We start from the raw sequence: 23,173 nt of genomic DNA on the forward strand, positions 1-23,173 counted from the left end.
TGCCACGATAATGATTACATTAGTTAGGGTGCCATCACTAAAAAAAGATTGAAAACCACTGCCCTATACTGTAGCCTGCACCTGAATATTTCCTGGATATCTTACGGCTAACAGCAATCCACATAGTTCCTGACCTAAGCTAACCTGTCCTTTACTCTTAACGTCCCATTTGAGAGATTCATCTAAAAATATACCTTCTAAATTGGTAGCATAGCAAAAAAAGTACAGAAGGCTGCTAAGGTGAGGTGTGCTGTTATTGTCTGGTATTTCACTGTAGGTGAAATCTCTAATATTTGTATATTAGAAATTATTATTTGGTATTAGAGATAAATATTCTTGACGTTTATTCCGGGGAAAATTTTACACTCCTGGAGAATGTAGCCAGTTGTGAAAGCAATGTTGGTAAAATGACATTATTTCATCTTATATTTATTAAAAGACAAGAATTTGTGTCCTTGTAGGAATGTAAGGTACTTCTCACTTTTCCTAGATTCACAAACCCAAAGTGTCGGTCATAATCCCACCTGTAACCAACCCCGTGTTGCTGGGCTGTCGAAGGAAAGCTAGGAGTCTTATCGTGGCTAGAATTAAAATGTGGAATCTCCTGATCTCCAAATATATAAGCAAGGAGCAAATTCACTCCTCCTCTCGGCTGACATCACCTGAATTTCAGGTGTGTCAGTTTTATTTTCTATTCCTTTATATTTCTCTCTCTCCATAGACTGATTTCCCTTGGGTTACAGTCCGTTGACGTTGCCCAAAAGGGTCTTCAGCTGAGGACTTAAAGAAAGAGAGAAGGAATTTCACGAGTGGTTGGTTACCCGCAGTGCCAGATTTAAAAGCTTTGTTACCAAGTTTCAGAAACTGGACCAGCTGCCGCTGAAGGTATCCATGAAAAGACAAGGGTTTGTGTATCCAGGAAAATGCAAGTCATTAAATATTCCCCCTATTTCATTGATGTTTTGGTCATAAGTACAGGAGTTATACTGAAGTGACTCGTTTTCTTGTGTTTCAGACGTGCAACGTCGAGTTGACGGGCTATGATCCTTTCATCACTCATGAAAAGGGAAAACCACATAAAAAGGTAAGTTAATTATTTCATTTTGTATGCTGTGCATTGCCTCCTTCATATTATGTGTCTACAGACACCACCCTACTTACAAACGAGTTTGTATGTTGAATTTTGCAAGTTGGTTACGGTATTCTTCATTCTTATTTAAGTACAGTATGATATAAAATCAATACAGTGCTTTAAGTTTTTTCATCTTAAAACACAGTACACTGTACGTCCAGCACTTTATGTACAGAAGAGGCACTCAAAACAAAATTTGAACGTACGGGTGGCAAAGAGGAGCACTCTCAATAGAATTTTAATGTGCAATCCCATTTGTATGTATCTCTGAATGCTTATAAGTTGAATGTTCTTAAGTAGGGTGATGTCTGTACTAATACTGTACGCAGACCTTTTGTCACACATAGTGTAATGCCCTGTCCGGCGCTAGTGCCCTGGGACTTGATTCTTTTGAAAGAGGGAAGAAATCTGGAGTCAGTCTCTTGGGAGAGCATCAATAAAAGGTATTCATGTATTTTGGTAGCCCCATTTTCACCATGGACAAGTGGCTGGCCTCCAGTACATTTCCATTTTATAAGTGTTAGCCCATATTTCAGTATGATTTGGTTAATATATTTTAAATTTATAAGTATTAACTCAGTTTCAAGTGCAAATTGCATGGTGATATACCAGTAATTGCACAGAGATCTTAGTTAGAAATGGCGTTTGAAAAATACAGCCGTGATGCTCTTTCATGGCCAAAGTGCCAAAATTTGATTTTTGTTATTCAGAAGATGAAGAACCTTATTCATATGGAACAAGTCCACCATAGGGGCCATTAACTTGAAATTCAAGCTTCCAAAGAAAATGTAATTTGTTTATTGTGACTGCATTGTGAACTTGATTATAATAATGTCCATTAATTTGAGGTGTTACTTTTATATTATGGGCACTGACAAAGAATGGAGGAGATAGTGAAGAATAATAATGACCACAGAATGGTAAGTTTCATGACTGGAGTACAGTGGGCAGATCATAAGGTGAAATAAATTATGTGGAGGTGTTGTGCCAAGCATCTGGATGGTATGAAATCTTGAGACACCTTAGAGGCACTCCTTTCAAACCCATGTGACTGAGGCTTCTTTCAGTGCTCTTTCTTTGAAGACTTCCTTTCTGGGTTTGGCCAAAAGAGTAAGCAGTATAATCATTGGTAGGGTTTCCATGCACAGGAGTAGAACTATCTTTCTTGTCATCCTTTCGTGCTGAGAATGTCGCCCGAAGGCGGGTGGTGCCGTCAGTGCACCTCATGCGGTGCACTGTAGGCATTACTTAAGGTTCTTTGCAGCGTGCCTCCGGCCCCTAGCTGCAACCCCTTTCGTTCCTTTAACTGTCCCTCCTTTCATATTCTCTTTCTTCCATCTTGCTTTCCACCTTCCTAACAGTTGATTCATAGTGCAACCACGAGGTTTTCCTCCTGCTACACGTTTCAAACCTTTTACTGTCAATTTCCGTTTCAGCGCTGAATGACCTTACAGGTCCCAGTGCTTGGAGTTTGACCTGAATTCTATATTAAGTTCAATTCAGTTAAGCATGACGTCAAGGCCAAAGCTCTTCCAAGAGTTTTCTCTATCCCCTGTCACTTAGTCAGAAAAGCAATAGACTTGAAACAGAACGATTGAGATCCTCATTAGGCTAAGATATTTGTAGTAAGAAGGAAACAGATGAAGACCTAGAGTAAGGTGAGAGCACAGGCGGAAAGCACACAGCACAGGCAAGCGTGGAGAGAACCCGCTCTCGACACCCGACCTGACGAAGGGAAAGCGAATTAGAGTGTGTTCATTTTATTTTAATGTTGAAGCAAAATTCCTTTCGAAAGTAAGACTGTCATGTTTTCGTCTTTTATCTTTCTGCTGATACGCGTTTCTTTTTTGGTACAGGTACGACAGCAGAGAATCTGTATTAAGGACCCCAACATACAAACAAGCCTGAAGAAACAGCCGCATAACCTTCCGAAAGGAATCTTCGAACCAGATTCGCTAGAAGACATGATCGATCACTGCAAGGATACCATTCTGGGTTTGTGTCTCTCTCTCTCTCTCTCTCCTATTTCTTGTGGCTTCCTTAAAGCTTCATTTCATAAAGGTTAATCGGCTTTCTTCGACTATAGAGTCTCTTCTGGTAAATCTTTTTAAACAACTTATGGTAAGGTTATTGTGCTCTGAAGTAATGTACATTATTATTATTATTATTATTATTATTATTATTATTATTATTATTATTATCAGATACTTCAACCATACCACTGAGCCACACTTGACTCAGGGTGGGCCCAAAGCGTTTTTGTCTTTAATGGTAAAATATAAATATAAATAATAATGGATGTTTATATAAATTTATGTAACTGTTAATGTTGACGCTGGATTCCTTGATGGAAATTTGGTCAGGTTGCTTGGTATACTCATTTTATATTCACAGTCAAACAAGTGTGACCAGTTTGAGGACAATAGAATTACTTTATTATGGCTTCTTTTTAAAGGTGGCATAACCAGTCGATGAATTGGACTGTTTTAATATAGTGTCATCAGATTCAGTGCCTTGTAAAATCTAGTCATACACTTGATTTGTCAAGTACATGTAAACAAGACAACAAGTTGTACAATTGTAGGTCAGTCACTCACCCACCCTCCCTCTTACCCTTGATTTTTTTTATTTTTACCAGAGATGGGTTCGAGTACCCTTAATTCCACAAGTATTATATATGTAATGGAAAGGCAGATGTGATAAATGAACTGAGATAAAGAAGAAGTATGCCAACAGTGAAAGCATACATTATTGAAAACGTAGAACCCCTGTCGTAAGTTAAGTTAAGTATACCTTAGTTTTACCAGACCACTGAGCTGATTAACAGCTCTCCTAGGGCTGGCCCGAAGGATTAGACTTATTTTACGTGGCTAAGAACCAATTGGTTACTTAGCAACGGGACCTACAGCTTATTGTGGAATCCGAAGTCTCTGCAGTTTCATATAGGGGTATTAAAGTTTATCTTCATTGCAGGCTAAATTAGTAACACTAATTCTTTTTGATGTCCCCAGTCTAAAATTTATATTCTCCTGAATAAAGAAAGAATAGATATGTTAGGCTTTCTATTTAACACTTCCAGGGTAATTAATTTGAGAACTGGACAATCTTTTTTTTTTTACTTTTATATGTACATCTGTCTGATGTAAACTTTTCACCTTTTTTTTTTTTTTTTACTGCTCGAGATTCAATGGATCAGTTTCAACCAAACTTGGCTGAAGATAGTCTTTTGTAAAGGGGTTTATGTTTTTTCAACTGGAGCTGCAATCCTACCCCTTTGCAAGCTGTTAAAATAGGGGAAAATGGGTTAGGGTCAGTTGAAAATCTCCAAAACTACTTGGCCAGAAATTACAAAACGTATGAGAAACATTCCGTATACTGTAAGTAGTTCAGACCCCGTAAGGCATTAGTACCATCAGTGCACCTCATGCGGTGCACTGTAGGCATCACTTGAAGTTCTTTACAGCGTCCCTTCGATCCCTAGCTGCAACCCCTGTCATTCCTTTTACTGTAACTCTGTTTATATTCTCTTTCTTTTGTCTTACTTTCCACCTTCTCCAGACAATTTATTCATAGTGCAACTGCAAGGTTTACCTCCTGTTACACCTTTCAAATCTCTTTACTGTCACTTTCAATTTCATCGCTGATTGACCTCATAGGTCCCTGCGCTTGGCCTCTGGCCTAAATTCTATATTCTGTTGCGTGTTGCGTGTTGCAGTAAGTACTTACCCAACATCCCAGCCAACTCCTCAGGTACTGTGTAAGTACCCGGTTTCCAGCTTCTTCTATTACTTCTGTGGCCTGGTCAGAAATGGCCATGACTCGCCTAAGAGATCCCGTGTGTAATCCCAGCACGAAGTAGAAAGTTCATTAATGTGTATCATACATTATTGCGTGTGTTTGTTTCCACTAATAATAATAATAACAATAATAATAATAATATTGATGACGTCCCTTTGAACGTAGAATCTTCACCTTTTAAAATGTTAATCTGAAGGAAATCGAATTTTTTGGCTTTCAGGAGTCCACTTCCTTTACAAGGAAATAAAAGAGAGGCCCTATTTCACCTGCACGCTCTGTCACACAAAGAAGGGAAGCAAAGTGAGAGGAGTCTGCAAAAACAAGATGTATAAACATCTTCTGGGGAACACTCATAATGAAACATACATGGTAAAGTATCTCTTATCTGTTATTTTGTGAGTCAGATTCCTCCCTGTTCGACCAGTGCTAAATCACAGTTCTAGCCTCATGTAGTTAACTTAGAGATTTTTTTTCAACCCATGGAGTTTTCAAATCACAAAAAAAAGATGCGTTTCTAGTGTTTTACAGAAAATATCAGTCTTTTATAGTTAAAATAGTTTTTGTAGAGACCAGTTGCAACCAAGATTTATTGAATGACGTCTGTATTTTGCACCTTAAAAGAAACAGAACTGCCTGAGTTGTCATTTACAACCCAGGTGTTAAAGAGGAGGATAAGAGGAGCTGGACAGTGTTAAGGAATACTGTATAATAGAGCTTAGTGGGAATGAAATGCATTTGTGTAGCAAGAGTTTGGTGACAGAATTTACTAACCTCACAAAAGCAAAGGCAGTATGAGTCAATAACAGCCGTGGGTTATTGTCAGGGAAAGTATTTAGTTATTCATTTTTTCAGGCAAGGTGGAGAGGCTAAGCCCCTAGCAATCACTTTAATTTACCTTCGTGAACTAGTTTTGTGTTAAGTGTTTGATTTCTCTAATTATTTTCATGTGAGTAAATAATTTTGTACATTTATAGGAATCTTAATGATATCAGTTTAATTAGCTTGTTCTGTAGTTACCAGCATTGAAAGCAGTTGGTTAATAATTTTTGCAAATGAAAGGATCAGTTTATGATATTGTTGCTATTCAAGAAAATTATCTATAAAAGAGAGAACTCAAATGTTCACCTAGTCATTTGGAGTGATTTATGATGGAGGGTTGTCATTCACCGAAGATCGCAAAAGAAAAATCCTCAGAAACAGAACATTTAACATTTTGGTTGATAGTTGGGAACACATCTTGTCAACAAAATGGAAATACATGTATTGATAATGAATCTTGTACAGTTGTTAACTTTGTGGCTCATTTGTGCCGTGTAGTTACTCGAGCTGTTCATTGAAAAATTTTGCACTGTATCGTGTACTGTACTGGTGTTCATTCTGCGATATCAGTGAACTGCAAGTATACCTTAGGTTCCTGTGGTAGGTGATTTGAGTTATAGGAATATGTGTTAAAGGCAAGTGGTTCTGCATTTGTATTTGTATGTATGTGCAGTATGTACTCAATTTAGAAAAATGTAGAAATATGGAAAGGCAGGTAGTAAAGAAAAATAACTTAAATGTCAGAGCCATGAGTTACAGTAAATGGAAGTCTGGGGTAAAGTGATGTATACATGAAGAATAAAGTAAATTAAGAAATAAAATGAAGATTACAGAGAAAGTAACAAAAGATAAAAGAGTTGAAAGCAGAACACAACATGTGCGTATGTACGAAAATTCACAATGTATAGTTTCAGAATTTTGAGTACAAATATGATTCACAGACATGCAAGTTGCTTATGGTATGTACAACTAGGCTTAGGTATGGCATTCACTGGCAATAATTACAGGATTAAAGTTTTGCTAAAGGAAAATCTATATTAAAATGTCTTGGATATATTACATGTACTTTTTTTTCTTGTAATTGAAAGTGTACCTTATTCTCTTTCATTTTTGTCTCGTTTTTTACCCTCTGTATCTTGCTTTCAGAGTGTCAAATTTGGAATATACCCAAATAATGGTTTCAGCGACGTTCTCGCTCAGTATGAGAGGTTTGAGGGGAAAATACATGCTTCTATAATAGACTTCAGTGAGTATAGAACATTTGGTTCACTTACATTTTTGAGGTTTTACTTTAACAGCTTAGTTATGCATCCATTTTTATATGATTTTGAGGTTTTTCTTTTCCCGTGTAGTAATTCATCCATTTTTATATGCGAAGGTGTTTATGAAATAAAAGGAAAAATACATTTTTTTTAACTTTAGCAGATCCCAATTTCACATTTCAAATCAAGAGCCTCCACTGTGCATTGTCATTCTCCCAGGATTTTGCCTTATGCTTAAAAAGCATATCAAAGGCATATTTCAATAGGGATGCATGCTAACCTAACCTTAACTTAGAGCTTCATGTCTTGACTGGCTTGGGGACTCTCCCCCTCCCCTCTGCACCGCCCCAATATGACATTGTGCAAAGCAGAATGACATTTGTGCAACCATTCTGCAGCATTACCAAAATGTTTATAATAATAATAGTAACGATAACATTGCTAAATCTGATTAGAAAAGTTGGGCTATTGCTCGTGGAAGTTTATTTTACCTCTGTAACTTGATATTGGCTTTGTCTAGCCATTTTCCAAAATACTTTCATATTTCGCGTTGGGGGTCGTTTCTTGCCGTTCTCTCTTCAACATAATCAACTTGAGAGGTTAATTGAATTAACGTCCTGCTGTTAACCCATCTTAATATCATACCTTTCTGTTGCAAGGAGACCTTATTCCCCATTGCGTACGTTATCCACTACTTTATTTAGGCAGAGAAGGTAGCCCCCCTCTTGTTTGGCTTCATAACATCTGCTAGTCCACGCCATCTGGGAAATCAGTAAACCTTTGGTTTTACCATTTTTGTGACTGTTTGGTTCTCTTTGCTAACCAGCTTTGGCATTTTTTGTTTATTTCTGGACCGCATGGACTCAAAATGAGTGGCAACTTACGGATAACATATATAGCTCACGTACACTGCCTCTTAGTTGATGTCACATCAGCTTAGGGTATTTGTATTATTCTGCGAGTCTGGCTTGCAGTTATTAAGTTTTGAAGACGCCGCAGTTGATTGAATGAGATCTATCAAGAATAAACCCCTTCGGCCAGCCTTACGAGAGTGGAGAAGGTAAACTAAATTGTTAAATGAAGATAAGTTTTTATTTAGTGAAGGTTACTATATTAAGAATACTCTGACTTTGTCGTAGAAGACTTCTGACCTCGGTGAGTTTGGTGAAAACAGCGTTGATTATTCACAGAGGTTACATGAGCACAGCAGTAACCTAGGTCTTACAAACAGCACCAAACTTTCTTGCAGCATTTGGGGAAACTTTCATCAGGTGTTTCTCAAAAGTAAGATGTGAGTCAAAAGTTACACCTAGAATAGTTAAAGCTTCAGACTCATTCAGCACAGTCCTATCCTCCTGAAGGGGAGGATGGGATGGAAAATGTGTACAAGATCTGCTGATCAGTAGTGTTTTCATTTTACTGGAGTTCAGCCTTGTGCCCCACTGACTACACCATTCCCTGATCTGGTCCTTGTCTTGATTGAGGCTGAGGGCAGCTTCATTTTTCGTAAGTGGAGGCTTCACTGCATCCCCAAGTGTTGCGTCATCGGCATATTGAACAGTCTTCTTTTCCATGCCAACAACTTTATCGCTAGTAAACACTACGAATAACAGTGGACCAAGAACGCTACCCTATGGAACTCCAGACGCAATAGGTTTTGGCTCACTAAAAATCCCATCAACAGTTGTGTCACACTTCTTTTCCAGCTTTAACAATATCTCTTGTCCTTAAATGTCACTTTTTAATTGTTCTTTGCTTTTATATATATTGTTTGATTGATATCATAATCTGACGTAGTTAACTGCAGTTTCACTTACACCTTGACTTCTGTTAGGATGTTGTTGCATGACACTAAAGCTTCGACTTCGTCTCCTTTTACAGCAAACCAGATGGTTCTCGAAGTGGTAAAGAAGGAAGAGATAAAAATGGAAGAGGAAATAAAATTCAAGTAAGTATTACTCTACCTCTGGTATTTGTTATACTGTGTACTGTGGAAATCTCTTATTAGGGGAAATTTCTTTGCTCTTCAGAAATTAGGTTAGATATTAGTTACCACTGAACTTGTCAATTTAACCCGCTCTTTCTTGCATGGATTGGGTATCATTATTTTATTCCGTTTTTGACAAAGCTGATATCCCTTATTAAAATGTGATTCATTTCATTATGTATATCAGCAAGTATACCACATTACATATTTACCCAAGGTTTCAACCTGTGATATACAATAATCTTAAGTTCAAGTATTAAATGGCGTGCATTGGACTGTGATGGATTTTGTAAATTTTCATACGCCATACCAGATATTGCTGTAAAACGTCTCTGATAAACCCTGGACACACGTGGAAATCTGGGTGAAATATTTATTAGATATTTGATGTAAAAATGGCAAACTGCATTACAGAATGCTCTACTCAGCTCAGTATAAAATCACCAGACGAACACACTTACACCTCACAATGCAGTATATTTTTTATGTTATTAATCCCACTTGTATTGTTACTTTGTAACAAGAGAGGTAAGAAAGAATGAGATTTCCACACAATTGCGACCCCAGCTTTGAAGTAGTATCATGTAGCCTATACTAGTGGGTCTTGCCTTAACGTTACCTGTCTGCAGGCCCCCTGTAGAGGGAGTAGTGTAGTCAGTGCACCTCATGTGGTGCACTTAGCAGTACTTAAGGTTCCTTACAACATCCCTTCGACCCTTTCATTCACTTTACTCGTCCTCCTTTCATATTCTCTTCCTTCCGTCTTACTTTCCACTTTCTCCTAACAATAGTTTCACAGTGCAACTGGGAAGTTTTCCTCCTGTTACACCTTTAAAGCCTTTTTACTGTCGATTTTTCTCTCAGTGCTGAATGACCTCATAGGTCCCAGCACTTGGCCTTTGGCCTAAATTTTATATTCCATTCCATTCTAGTCTGTTAAGTTGACATTTAGGAGACGATCCCTGAACTAGTTCCCTCTCAAACGACGAAAAACCTTGTTTATACATTTTCCAGGTAAGATAAAATTCCATCCGGAAGTTACTTTTGTAATCATACTAAAACTGATTTTTTGAAAGAACTGAACACTGCCATCTTTACTTCTGCACGGTCCCTATAAAAACCTGGAAAGGCTAAGTTGAATGCACTTACCACATGAGTAAGTCTCTGTTCCTATCATTGTTACCCCATAAATCAACAAGACCGCAAAGCCATGTTGCCAGACTCAAACAGGGCTCATGTGAAATATTTGTTCGTCGGTAAGAAATGAGAGTAGAATAAGTTAGAGAAGCTGGACAGCTGAGTGGAATGCTTCAGTGGACCTTTGGCACCATATACTGTATTCTGTACCACAATAGATAGCACTTATGTAGGTCTGCATAGCACACATGCCATGGTGCAGTTAAACTGTATCTTATTAATTATTCAAGGATTTTGTATCATGAATCCTATAGTATATTTGTTGCATTTCTGTAGCACAAGATAAAAGTGTATAGTGTGTATAGCATCAAAGGAAGAAAATTCATTTAAATTGAAACATTTGTGGTTTGTTTGTTTTATCCTACCTCGACATAGCATTACCAATAGGATCATTTTAAGCACACGAAATGCTAAACACACTTACTTTCCCGACAGGCCTTTCCCAGTGAAACGGGAGCGTTCACCACCATCTGAATATTTCAAAAGGAAATTTTCTCGAGTTGCAAGCCCGGAAATATTCGTAAAAAAGGAAATCAGATCGCCAAGTATATCTCCTATAAGAGAAATCCCACCAGAAATTGTACCACCTGTAACGGCCTCTGTATCCTTCCGAGATGCGGAAACGATGACTGGAAGCGAAATCAGAAGAGGAAGCGCGCCTATTTTCCAACTTTTAGAAGAGTCTGGGAACCTAAAGTTGGTGAGTAGCCTTTTGGATGAAGTTCTAATTACGCTCCACCCCAGTGGTGTACAGTTTTTTGTTTTTTTTTTTCCTGTGAATTTAAGCTTTTTTTTTTTTTTTTAAGTGTAATATACACAGTAATGCCTCAGAATGCATCATTAATTTGTTCCAAGACTCGCAACTTCAGTTGAAAGACAATCTTTGTTGAATAAACCCTTAAAAAACAACCTTGACACCCTACAAGCCCCTATGAGCAAGCTATAACCCCACGTACTTTTACAGTAAGTTGTGCCATAATCGAGCGTTTTGCTGTCTTTTCGGTAAAGTATATTTGTACTGATCAGTTTTCAAGAATGTAACAAAAAAATTAAAGGATATGTAAAAAAAGAATTTATTTGTGATGTCGATGTGCTTGATGGGTTGGAGAAGAAGCAGTGGAGAGAGGAGAAGACTTTTACAGATGGCGTCGAAAGCTGAATTTCTTCATTTGGATTTGTACGCAACATGAACTTGTTGAGAGTACCCTGAACGCTGTTATTCTTCTTTTCATTCAGAAATTGTAAGAAACAACTGAGCCACCCACTGTCCCCACTACCTCGGCAAAGCATTCATTATTGGGGTTCGTCTCTTCATAAAGCACCGGGGGTGGCCGGAGGGTTTTGCAGTGTACGCAAAGGCCTATTGCCCTAGCTGCAATCCCTTTAATTTCTTTTACTGTACCTCTCTCTTCATATTTTCTTTCTTCCATCTTACTTTCCACACTGTCCTAACAATTGTTTTAGAGTGCAATGGTAAGGTTTTCCTCCTGTTACACCAGGGGTCAGCAACCCCTGCCCATCGAGGGATTTCAGTCCAGCCCACCAACTCAACACCTGGACACTAATTATCTAAGTGTGTCGACCAGCTGAGTAACAGAAGTGGAATTTACGGCAACTTTAACAAAGATCTTTGAGGAGAGTGGCCTTCATGCAGAAGTCTTTACCCAGCTTCAGGGTCAGGAAAGCTCATTTAACCCATCTGTTAGAAGGAAATTGTTCTGAGGTTTTAATTAAAGTCACTGTTGGTGTTTAATGCCCAGAGTCCTGTAGCTCTGAAGAACATCAAGGCCTTACTTCCAGTTATATGAAGGTCAAACACCAAGCTTGGCTGACAGTCAACATTTTTGAGGATTGTTTCTTCAGACTCTTCCTCCCATTCAAGATCCTTCTTGTTTTAGACAACATTCCTGGCCACCTGCAAAACATCATCAGTTTCCATTCCAACATCATGGTCGTTTTCTTCCCCCTCGATACCACCTCTTTTTTGCAGCTTATATACGAGGGGAACATCATTTTCAAGGACTGTTACCGTGGATGTTTGCCAAGGCAGTCTATAGCTGTGAAAGAAATGGCCGACGATGTCGCAGTCCATGGCGTTTATAAGAAATACATTTATAAGCTGTGCTCAATATAAGTAGTGCTTGGAACTCTGAATGCTTTGTTCAAGTTTTGGGGACACATTACCGTGACATTGTTCCCTTGTAAACTCATTTTAGAGGAGAATGAAAGCAAAATCTCAGTGATGTAGTCCCACACTCTCCTCCAACCTCCATTTCTGGCTTATCAAGCACATCAGTGTCTGCCATCTGGTACATTTTTCTTGCTTTTCTTTGGATTAGTGCATGAATGAAAATTGGTACAGGGTAGTTTTTGTTAAAAACTGTCATGTCAAACTGTTGAAAAGACTTTATATTAGCATCATTGTTGGTTGTGGATATTCTCAACATTAATATGAAGGATAATGTATACTGTATTTTTAAAAAAATGTTGCAAAAAGCCTGAATCATTAAAAGGGTTTTTTTATTATATCTGTGACGATGCTGTTAATGATGATGTGTGTGTGTGTATAGGGAGTCTAGGTCTTTTTTCAAGGTAATTTGATTTTCAAACCAGTTTTGGAACCAGTTACCAATATTACTCGAGGTATATCTGTACAGGAACAAAATGTAAAATAAAAGATATAAATGATAAATAATAAGAAATTTACTGAGTTTTGTATCAAATATTACTCCAATAGAAAACATTCCACCATATCCCTCTTCATAATGTGAAACTATGCCATACAGTGCCCAGCTGCAAAAGCCAAACTTTGTGAGAATACCTTGTCCATCTGTATAGCATCAATTTGGGAATTGGCATTTCTTATATTGTGGGTGAAAGTATTAGTATACAGTCCCTGCATTACTAGACATTAACCGGTCTGTTGAACTGTGAGCAGGTAACTCTGAGAGTCCTAATATTTCAAATTGAAATTTCTTCAATTGTCATGAGAAAAATGCGCTGAAGTTTCTTTGGCACAATCTTTTTCTGTACAGCCACTATAGCGTACAGGCAGTCCCTAGGTATTGAAGTGGGTTCCGTTCCGACGGTGTGACGATAAGCAGAACTCACAGATAACTGAAAATCGGTGCTGAAAATTGCTGATTTTCGATTGTAGCCGCCTCTGTTAGGTACGTATCGGCACTGATAAGCGAAATCGGCGCATATTGATGCCGAAATCGACGCATATTGGCACCGAAATCAGTTATCATCGCTAGACAAGTGTTGAAAAAGCGGATTGCCGATAACCGAGCCCGCCAATAACTGGGGACTGCCTATTTAATCAAGGCCACCAAAAATAGATCGATCTTTCAGTGGTCTCGTTATAGTGACGTATGAGCCGCACCCATGAAACTTTAACCACAGCGAGTTGGTGGCCTATCCTGTATCGTTGCCAGAAGCACAGATATGGCTAACTTAAATGAAATAAAAACTACTGAGGCTAGAGGGCTGCAATTTGATATGTTGATGATTGTAGGGCAGATGATCAGCATACCAATTTGCAGCCCTCTAGCCTCTGTAGTTGTAAGATAAGAGGGCGGACAGAATAAAGTGCCGGTGGACAGACAAGTTTTCTTTTACAGAAAACTAAAAGGAACTTGCTTTATATGGGTTACTGTTAGCCATAGGAGGTATTAAGAACTTCAGAATACACAAAAATCAGTGTCTATATTACTCAGTGATACATTATCAGTAACTCAAAAGGTGTAACTCTTAATCTACTATCAATGTGATTGATAGTTAAATATTTTTATATAAATTCTTGGTATAAATGAGCTATGGTAGGACTAGAATTAGCACCCACGCTTAACATATCTCAGAATTGCTGCTGGTTAAGAAATTCTGAAATTCAGTGTTGAGCAGAATATTTAACAATATAAGAATCCAAAATCATCACTGGTTTCATCAGTTGATAAAATATATTGAATCTGAATGCCAGCTGGTTGTTTATGCCCCACTCACGCCATATAAATCATACCCCATATCGCAGGAAATGAGAGTTCTTGTACAAGGACTTGTTTTGTTTACTTTAATTTTCGGTTCTCTCCTCTCCATTCAACTCTTCATCTTTAGAACATTTCTGCCAAAAACTTTACGGAGCCCTGCTTTCTACATTCGTTTGTGCATTTTTCTGTTACTTCCGTAAAAATAGCGAAGACCTCAGTGCTGATCCTTGATGTACACCAATATACAGTATCTCAAATTCTTACGTATTCTAGTTGTTGTTTTATGGTGTATTACTGTCACTTTCTAGGGGAGTCCTTTTGGTACATTACCATATGTATTTTTTATCCCCTTTTTATTGCGTGTCTCGATATCCTGCCAGTGTCTCTTACACTATGAGGGATGTCATCTATTCGCAGATTTCTCTGTGGAACGTATGTACACATTATTCGCAGAACGTTCGCCCATTCACGGTATTTTACACTGAGAAATATTCACTAATTACTGTATTTTCATATTTTCATGACTAAATGCACTTTGTGTGATAAACTATTAAAATACTCAGGTATAAGCATTTTTAGAGTTTTTTTTGTTTTTAAACTATCAAAATCGGCAGTTCTAAGTGTTTTTAGAGGGTTTTTAAGTACTCACGGCGGATTTTAGCTATTCGCGGGGGGCGGGGGGTGGTATGCATCCCTCGCGAATATAGGGGTTTTACTGTAATGTACAGTATACAGTACAGTATGTAATAATTTGAAATTGTCGTGCTAAGTAGCTAAGTAATTCCTGGTGAAATGCTGGTGTGGCCATTTTTCAGGGGATTCTGGAATGCAAAAATTTACTATGTATCTTAGTATACAGTGCTCCCCCCCTTTTACGCGGTGATAGGTTCATGAATCCACCACAGAAATGCAAAATCCCCTCTAAAAATGCTTATAACTGGCTTACAACTGCCAAATGCCCTGTACCCCTCAAACTAAAATGCTTATAACTGCCTATTTTCACAGTTAACTGCCTCATTTAATAGTTCAGACAAAAATATACCTTAAATTATCGTACTACAACAATTTAATATCATTTCAAGCAAAAATACACCCCAAAGCAACCAAAGCCAGCTTACATTACCCTTATGCAACTGTTACTCTTGAGTATATGCACCCCTAAAAGGCTTATAACTGCCTATTTTAACAGTTCATCGCCAAACTTAGCAGCTCAAACAAAAATATACCTCAAACTGACAGAAATATTCCTCAAACTATCATCCCAGAACACCCCAATATCATTTCAAAGTCATCTTACAACATTACGTACCCGTCTACAATTGTTACTCTCAAGTATCCCCTACAATTCAGACATGCACATTTTCTTTTGCCTAACGTAACTTTGTGCATCATCTGCTGTACTACACATAATGTACATACAGTTTATCATATTTTGCTGTGTTGTGAGATGATTTTGAAATTATTTTTTCTGTACAGTACGTATTTTAGGATATTGCTACTGTATAGAGCATGTCTAAAATAGGTGGGTAGTTGAGAACAGCAGGACGCGTTCTTCATAACAGAATGCTAGGTTTGTTACGTCATGGTAATATTTTCATGCTTATGTACAAATACATTTATGATCAAAAAAATGATTTAGTACAGCAAGTTCTTGTTTTAGTTCCTTGTTGGACAAGTCGGTAGAGTTCTCGGCTAGCACTCTGCTAGTCCCGAGTTCGAGTCTCTGGCTGGCCAATGAAGAATTAGAGGAATTTATTTCTGGTGATAGAAACTCATTTCTCACTATAATGTGGTTTGGATTCCACAATAAGCCGTAGGTCCTGTTGCTAGGTAAGCAATTGGTTCTTAGCCACGTAAAATAAGTCTAATCCTTCGGGCCAGCCCTAGGAGAGCTGTTAATCAGCTCAGTGGTCTGGTTAAACTAAGGTGCACTTAACTTTTGTTAAAAAATTCTTGTTCCGTCATACACTGCTGTAAAGAATTGTGTATAGTATTTCATAACACAATATATAGGTTAATAAAATGTATAAAAGTGAAAAAAAGGAAGAATTCCTTACCAAATTTCAGTGATTTTGAAGGACGTTACAGCTGTAGGCTAGCTTGTGGGAGATGAAGATATCTTTCCCATGTGTTAGGGAGCCTGGAATGATAAGGATAAAATTACTATGTTATGCAACAAATACTACTGTATAGTACAGTACTGTAGTACAAAAATTTATAAACATGGAAAAAAAGTGAAGAATTCCTTACCTTTCAGTGATTTTGCAAGATGTAGGCTAGGATGGGGGAGCTCTAGTAGAGGTCAGTAGGTAAAGGTGCTTGGCAGTCTGGAATGATAATATAATGATAAAAATTAGAATAAAGTACAATGCATAAATATTACAGTACTTTGTAGAATGTATAACAATTCATAAAATAAAAAAAAGTGAAGAATTCCTTACCTAATTCTAGTGGTTGGCTTGCTTACTGGGATGGGCATACTGTGTGGATGTAGAACAGGCCTACGATGTGGAGTCTGGAATGATAAAGATAAAAATGATACAATAAGTAATAAATACAGTAAGTGCTTTATATCACAATCTTTAAAAATCTGAACTCCTAAAAATAAAAAAGTGAAGAATTCCTTACCAGATGGACATTGGGAGGGTACAGGGACTAGTGAGTTGGAATCAGAGGGTGAGATCACTGTTTCTGAGGAAGCTGGAGAGGGTGAGTTGGGATGGGAGGATCTGGAATGATGATGATAACAGTTGTATATTATGTCAAGTATATAAATTATTACTGTACAGTCGTAGTATGTAATGTACACTTTCTTTTTCTAAAATTATAACAATTTATAAAACATTTAAAAAAAAAAAGTTAATTCCTTACCTGCTGGACTTTGGAAACCCATGAAGGGTTCAGGGGCGCCCAGGTCATCAGTCTCAAAGAGAAAACCTGGAATGATAATGAAAAAAAATCAGGTTATGTAACAGTAAATATATTATATACTACAGTAAAAACAGTTCAGTACAGTAAAACAAATTATAACAATGAAAAAAAATTGAAGACTTCCTTACCTGATGGAGCTGGAATGGTTACAGGTTCAGGGGAATCTGGGTCAGGCATCACTTCTGTAATGATAAAAATTATTGGGTTATGCAATACAGTACATATGCAAATATAAATAAATTACGGAAACAGTTTTATAAAATTAATAGTATTAAATTTTATAAAACATATATACAGTAGTAAAAAGGAATGTGAAGAATTCCTTACCTAGATTAGGAATGGCAGATGGTGTTAGAGAATTCTTCTTGAAGTGTCCACCCTAGACTGCACACTTTTCTTCATCTGCTTCTCCTAAAAAGGCAACCCATGATCCCTTTTCAAACCTTGACAAACCTTTCCATGTTAGGTCCTCAGCCTCAGAACATGCCGTCAATCTCTCCAAGTGAGAAAAACCCTCTGCCAAGCCCTTAGCACTTAATGCCCCGGGGTTTGGGACTGGTGCCTCTTTCTCCTCTTGTATCATCGGCTTCTCCAGGTCAGTGAGATCTTGTGCCTATAACTCCTCTCCATGGGATACCAACAGCTCGGTGACATCCTCAGCTTCCACCTCCAAATTTAGCTTCTTGCTTAATCCAACAGTTTTCTTTGTCAGTTTCCAAATCCTCTGCCTTGTCAAACCCCTCAAATTTATTCAGAAACTGTGGACACAGTTTCTTCCAGGCCCCATTCAAAGTTGTCATCTTTACTTCATCCCAAGCACTTGCAATATTCTTCACAGCCTCTGCAATATTGTAGGCCTTCCAAAATTGCTTCAGAGTCAACTCCTGGTTACCTTCAGCAGCCCTCAAAGCACTGCAAATTGTCCTCTTGAGTTAGTAGGCCTTGAAGTTAGCAGTGATTCCCTTGTCCGTCGGCTGTGAAAGTGAAGTAGTATTTGGAGGAAAATACACTACCTTCACATTCAGGTGCATATCACTCAGACTCAGAGGGTGACAAGGGGCATTGTCTAAAACAATCGGGACCTTAAACGGTAGACCTTTTGAGGCACAGTACCACTCCACTGCAGGCACAAAGTGATCACTGAACCAGTCTTCAAAGATCATCAAGGTAAACCAAGCCTTCTGGTTAGACTTCCAAATAACAGGGAGTTGACTCTTGAAGGGGCCCTTTAAAGCCCTTGGATTTTCAGCCAAATAGACCAAGAAGGGCTTAAGCTTGAAGTCGCCACTAGCATTACCGTCAAGGAGTAAAGTCAGTCTCTCCTTACTGACCTTAGGGCCTGGTACTGACTTCTCCTTGGAGAGGTAAGTACGACTAGGCATTCGTTTCCAGAATATGCCTGTCTCATCCACATTAAGCACTTGCTGAGCACAATAGCCTCCCTCCCTGATTATCTCAGCCAAACCACTAGGAAAACTTTGCTGCTGCATGATCAGCACTAACCTTGCAGCTTAAGGTTGTGCACAAGCCTTAAACTGGTTAAACCAACCTCTGCTGGCTGCGAATTCTTCACTAATGCTGCCTTCCCCATTCTTCTGCATTATGCAACTCCCTAGTGTTTTCCTGAATCACACTAAGGCTCACTGGAACACATCATTGGTTCTGGTCTTCATGCCAGACCAACAATAATTTTTCCATGTCCACAAGGTTTTGACTGTGTTGCTTTGTATTAATTATTGTCACCTTCATGGGAGCAGCACCTTGAGTGTGCTTTAGGATACGCTTTTTATCCTTTACCATGGTCACGACCATTGTCCTACTAAGGCCCTTGCGCGACCAATTTCAGTGTTTGTTTCTCCCTTCTCCGAACGCTTTACAATGTCAAATTTACCGTCCTTCATGATGGCCTTCCTCTTCTTGCCATCAGGCGAAGAAACTTGACATTTTGGAGCCACAGTAAATTTTATGATGCACAACACGCTGAAGCAACAACAACAGCAAGATACAACCTAGCACAACGGAGACAAACGTGTGATGGTTTGTTTGGTGTTGTTACACACTCCTGCTTGAGCGACCCAGTCAGGTCGTTCTCCGGTCAGTGAGTACACCCTCAGAAACTAGTATCGTCTCTCACGCCACGACATAAGACTGAAAACTACGAAGAAACTTGATGCACAGTGAAGATGAGGAAGCAGGACACTCTAAAGTAACAGCAACCTAGCAAGATGTATCCTAGCACAACAGAAGCGAAAATGTCAGTATGGTATGTTTGGTATAGTTACAAATGCCTGCGTGAGCGACCCAGGCAGGGCGTTCAGTCAACAAGTGCACGCTCAGAAACTACAGTAGTCCCGTCACTTACGCCGCAACGTAAAACTGAAAATGGCGTAAACGCAGAACATCCACTTCAACCCGGAACGATTTTTTGATGAATATATTTGAAAAGTGTAGTAAACTGAACGACGTAAGTGTAACCCAGGGACTGCCCGTATGCCTTTTGAAAAGTCAGGTAGCCTCCTTTGGGGACGAATTTACACGTAGGTGCTGATTCAGTTCACAATGTGCGCATTATTAGGGAACAAGGGAAAACAGGCATAGCTTTTGAAGGCTGGCAGCCATTTTATTTTGCTGTCCAGGAAAGCGGGGAAGGTTGAGAGTGTAGTTTTTGTAGTCAACTAAAAAGACTGCACCAAAGTCAGTTTTGAGTATATCTGGATATGACCACTGTCAAAGTTGTTTCTGTCAGATGCAACTAACTTGAATGAGGATGATATCACAAATGACCCGCCTTTCCTATGAGCATACTGTCAGAAAACGAGTTCTTAGTCTGAAGTTTCATATTTAAAGATCGCTTTTGTAGCAGTGGTAAAGAGTGCTGTAACTGTCGTATTTGATGGGCTCGTTGTGCACCCTTTACAGAATTGTTCAAATTCTGATCATTCTTTGCATGCAGATCTTCTCAGACTATGCCATATGTAGTACAGACACCCTATTTATAAACGAGTTACGTTCCAAATGGCCGTTCGCATCTTGAATTGTTCGTAAGTTGGTTTTTAGTATGTAGTGCGTAATTTTTGTTGATGTTTACATTACCAGGTTAACTCGGGAGGCATACTATTTTCACTACATTTTTAAGTCATGCAGTATTACGTATAAGGAATTACTTTGGATGCTAGAAAGGTATAAAGAAAATAAGATTTAGATTCAAGCAACATTCAAAATTTAGTAGTTTTTCCTTGCTTTGAAAGTTATAAACTTGGAGAGAATTTTGCAGGAGCACCGTCTAGATATAGAAAATGGGAATTCACCAACAAACCTAGTGTGATCGGGAAGATAAAAATAAGTAGGAATATTTTTCAAGTATGAGCGGGTATTCTCGTGAGCGTAAGAAGAATACATGGTGGTTAATCACGAGAATGCTCGGTATAATCAGGGAAGGAGTTAGAGGAACAGGTTCTTCATCTTCCTCGAGTTCGTCTGTTCTTTGCAAAAATTCTTACTGGCAGAATAGGCGCGCAAGAAAAAAATTTGATTTTCGGACCCTGCCTGTTCATATCTACGAATATTCATAACTTGAATGTTCATGAGTAGGGTGGTGTCTGTATTAGATATGCAGTTATTTTTAAGTCCCGCCTTTTCATATCATAAGTAATAATGTCTGGCATCGTGTTTCAATTAGCTTGTCATGCATGTTTTATGAAGTCTATCTGTACTCTGATCATCCTATGCATTCCAATCTTCTGAGAGAATGCCATCACCCACATAGTACTAGATATGCTGTTAAGTCTAACAGTCTTCCATTTTCTTCTGTGAGGTTCAGTGCTCCAGAGTTTTCTGAATGTTTTGTTCCAATTTTGACTAAATTCTGGAATGGTTTTCATGGCTGTGTAGTTGAATTGTAGGAACTTGTGAAGTTCGGTCTTTGTGCAAATATTTTTATTATGCATGCTCATGCAAGTCTGATTTCATGGTTTAATTGTTTTATATTTGTTATTGTGTGTTATTTCTCTTGTACTGTTGCTATCTCTGCATTTATTTTTCTTCATTGAGCAGTTTTCCAAATTGGAGCCCATGGACATGTAGAGTGCTACACTTCCAACACTGGGTGCAGCTTGGCTTGCAGTTGTGTATAATAATTTGTATTACTGGAAGATGCATATTGCTGTAGTATTTCGTTTTTTTGTGTTCATGTCGGAAAATGGTGTTTGGAAAGGAGGCGGTACAATGTCCAACGTTTACAAAAATTTACCCCAGACATCTTGTTTGAAAAACAATGTGAAAACCAATCTGGATCCCCTCCACCCTACTTCTCTGGTGATAAATTGTCCAGGAACACAAGTTTCTCATTATTGTTTCATAAAAAGGGGATAATATAATGAACTAGACCTTAATTTATTATGCCTGTCTGCACTAGTGAATTCAGGGGTGTTTGCAGTTCTAAATTTCATGATTTTCATCCCAGTGGAAAGCTGAAACTTACAGTATTTCTGTATCCGCTCTTTTGAATGTAATGGGTACAGCGAATCAAACCATACTCTTGTTCTCCTCTTGCCTTAAGACTGGAATTCTCCCAAAGGCATGGATTAGATTAAAGTTGCTAACGAGAGTTGCGTTTCGATGCATCTTTTTCTATTTGTCCAGTACTTGAGGAAGGAGGCCACTGGTTTCATCAAAAATATCCCCCTGGGCAATTGCAATTTTTAGTGCTGACAAAAAAAAATCTGTTTCGAAAGGGATTATTTATAATTTAATGGTATAAGTGTCATTTATGCATAGTATTGTGTCAGGTGAACTTTAAAGTTGACAAAAAATCTAAGAAAGCCCCAAAAATTATCTAGAATTTCTGAATCAAACTGGCCTCTATAGGGCCACCAGTATATCATGCACAATAGAAGTCATCCTGGATCATACAGCAAGGAGAGACAAAGGACAGTACTAATGCAGGATTTGAAGTTTTCAAGGAAGAGAGCAGAAAAATAACAGATTCAAGCAAATGGATAATAGCTTTATCCAGAAATTTCAAAATACAACTTCTCTTTCGACTTGTCACACATCACTTTGAAAATAGGAAGATGGCATTCCACAGTTCTTGGTGTGAATTACCCTCCTGATGGAGGTAATTCACACCAAGAACTATGGATGGTCATTGTACAGAAGGTACTGCGCAGCCCGAGGTTTGAGAACTGGTCAAATTATCCCAACCCTTCGCATTGCAACTGGATGTGGCTTCTTGAGATGGCTCAACATCGACGAATATGCATAGTGTATTGGAGAAGTGCGAGATCAAATTATGTTAATGAATATGTTCTTTAGGTATGGAAAATCAGCTGAGTTGTCAGCTTTCAATCAAGGATCCTCCTAGGAAATCAACTGAGGTAACTCTGAGGGCAACTAGCAGAGTTTCACTTTTCCTGTGACATGTCAGGATGGGGCAGTGTTTTTCCTCCCCTCTCACTTCTGGTAGTTTATTAGTCTTATCTAGGTCTCCCTGAACAGTACTTTGAAGGTAGGGGTCAGAGAGAGTGGACCAGACAGCTGTGCAGTGTTTCGGAGGAGGACCATGATGTCAAATGTACTAATCTGTAGTGCATTTTATAGCAAGGATCACTGAACACCTTAAATTAGGTAACAACTGTCAGATAATTATTGTCCAGGTGTTAAGCTGGCAGGCTAGAATGAAATTCCTTGCAGGCCAGGGCTTGCCAACCCCTGCTTGAAAGTGTGAATATTGGTTATTGATTGTTTTCAGTAATCCTCTTCAGTCTGTAGACAACAATTTATGCTTTCCATGTAGCAAGGTGTGTTTCAAGTTGTTTGTAGGTGTCGTTTTAGATTGAAGTGGTCACATGGCAGTGTAGACACTTTTCTCCCTTTCCGGGGCAGCTTGTAATGTGTTTGAAAATTATTCTCTATGGAGATAGTTTATCTAATCTAGAAGGCTCAGCCAAAGCCCCTTGTTCTTCTATATATGGAAACTTTCAAGAAAGTCCTGTTGGCAGAAATGGCAGTCTATCATCTAGCATCTGAAAGAGTTTAGCTAACTGTTTCCTGTGCCACTTTA

General features: G+C 38.5%; 1 protein-coding gene across 3 annotated transcripts in view; it reads left to right on the plus strand.

Moving 5' to 3' along the window:
- Window positions 1-23,173, plus strand: part of LOC136830339 (uncharacterized) — a 69,992-nt gene that overhangs the window by 18,962 nt on the left and 27,857 nt on the right. For all 3 annotated transcript variants that reach the window (XM_067089780.1, XM_067089778.1, XM_067089779.1), the window contains exons 5-10: window positions 1,016-1,084; window positions 2,989-3,127; window positions 5,151-5,299; window positions 6,896-6,995; window positions 8,893-8,959; window positions 10,631-10,895. In XM_067089780.1, coding sequence (XP_066945881.1) covers window positions 1,016-1,084; window positions 2,989-3,127; window positions 5,151-5,299; window positions 6,896-6,995; window positions 8,893-8,959; window positions 10,631-10,895 — 789 coding nt within the window. The remainder of the gene's footprint in view (window positions 1-1,015; window positions 1,085-2,988; window positions 3,128-5,150; window positions 5,300-6,895; window positions 6,996-8,892; window positions 8,960-10,630; window positions 10,896-23,173) is intronic.

The sequence above is a fragment of the Macrobrachium rosenbergii genome, chromosome 46 (genome assembly GCF_040412425.1).
Source record: "Macrobrachium rosenbergii isolate ZJJX-2024 chromosome 46, ASM4041242v1, whole genome shotgun sequence".
NCBI classification, from domain to species: domain Eukaryota; kingdom Metazoa; phylum Arthropoda; class Malacostraca; order Decapoda; family Palaemonidae; genus Macrobrachium; species Macrobrachium rosenbergii.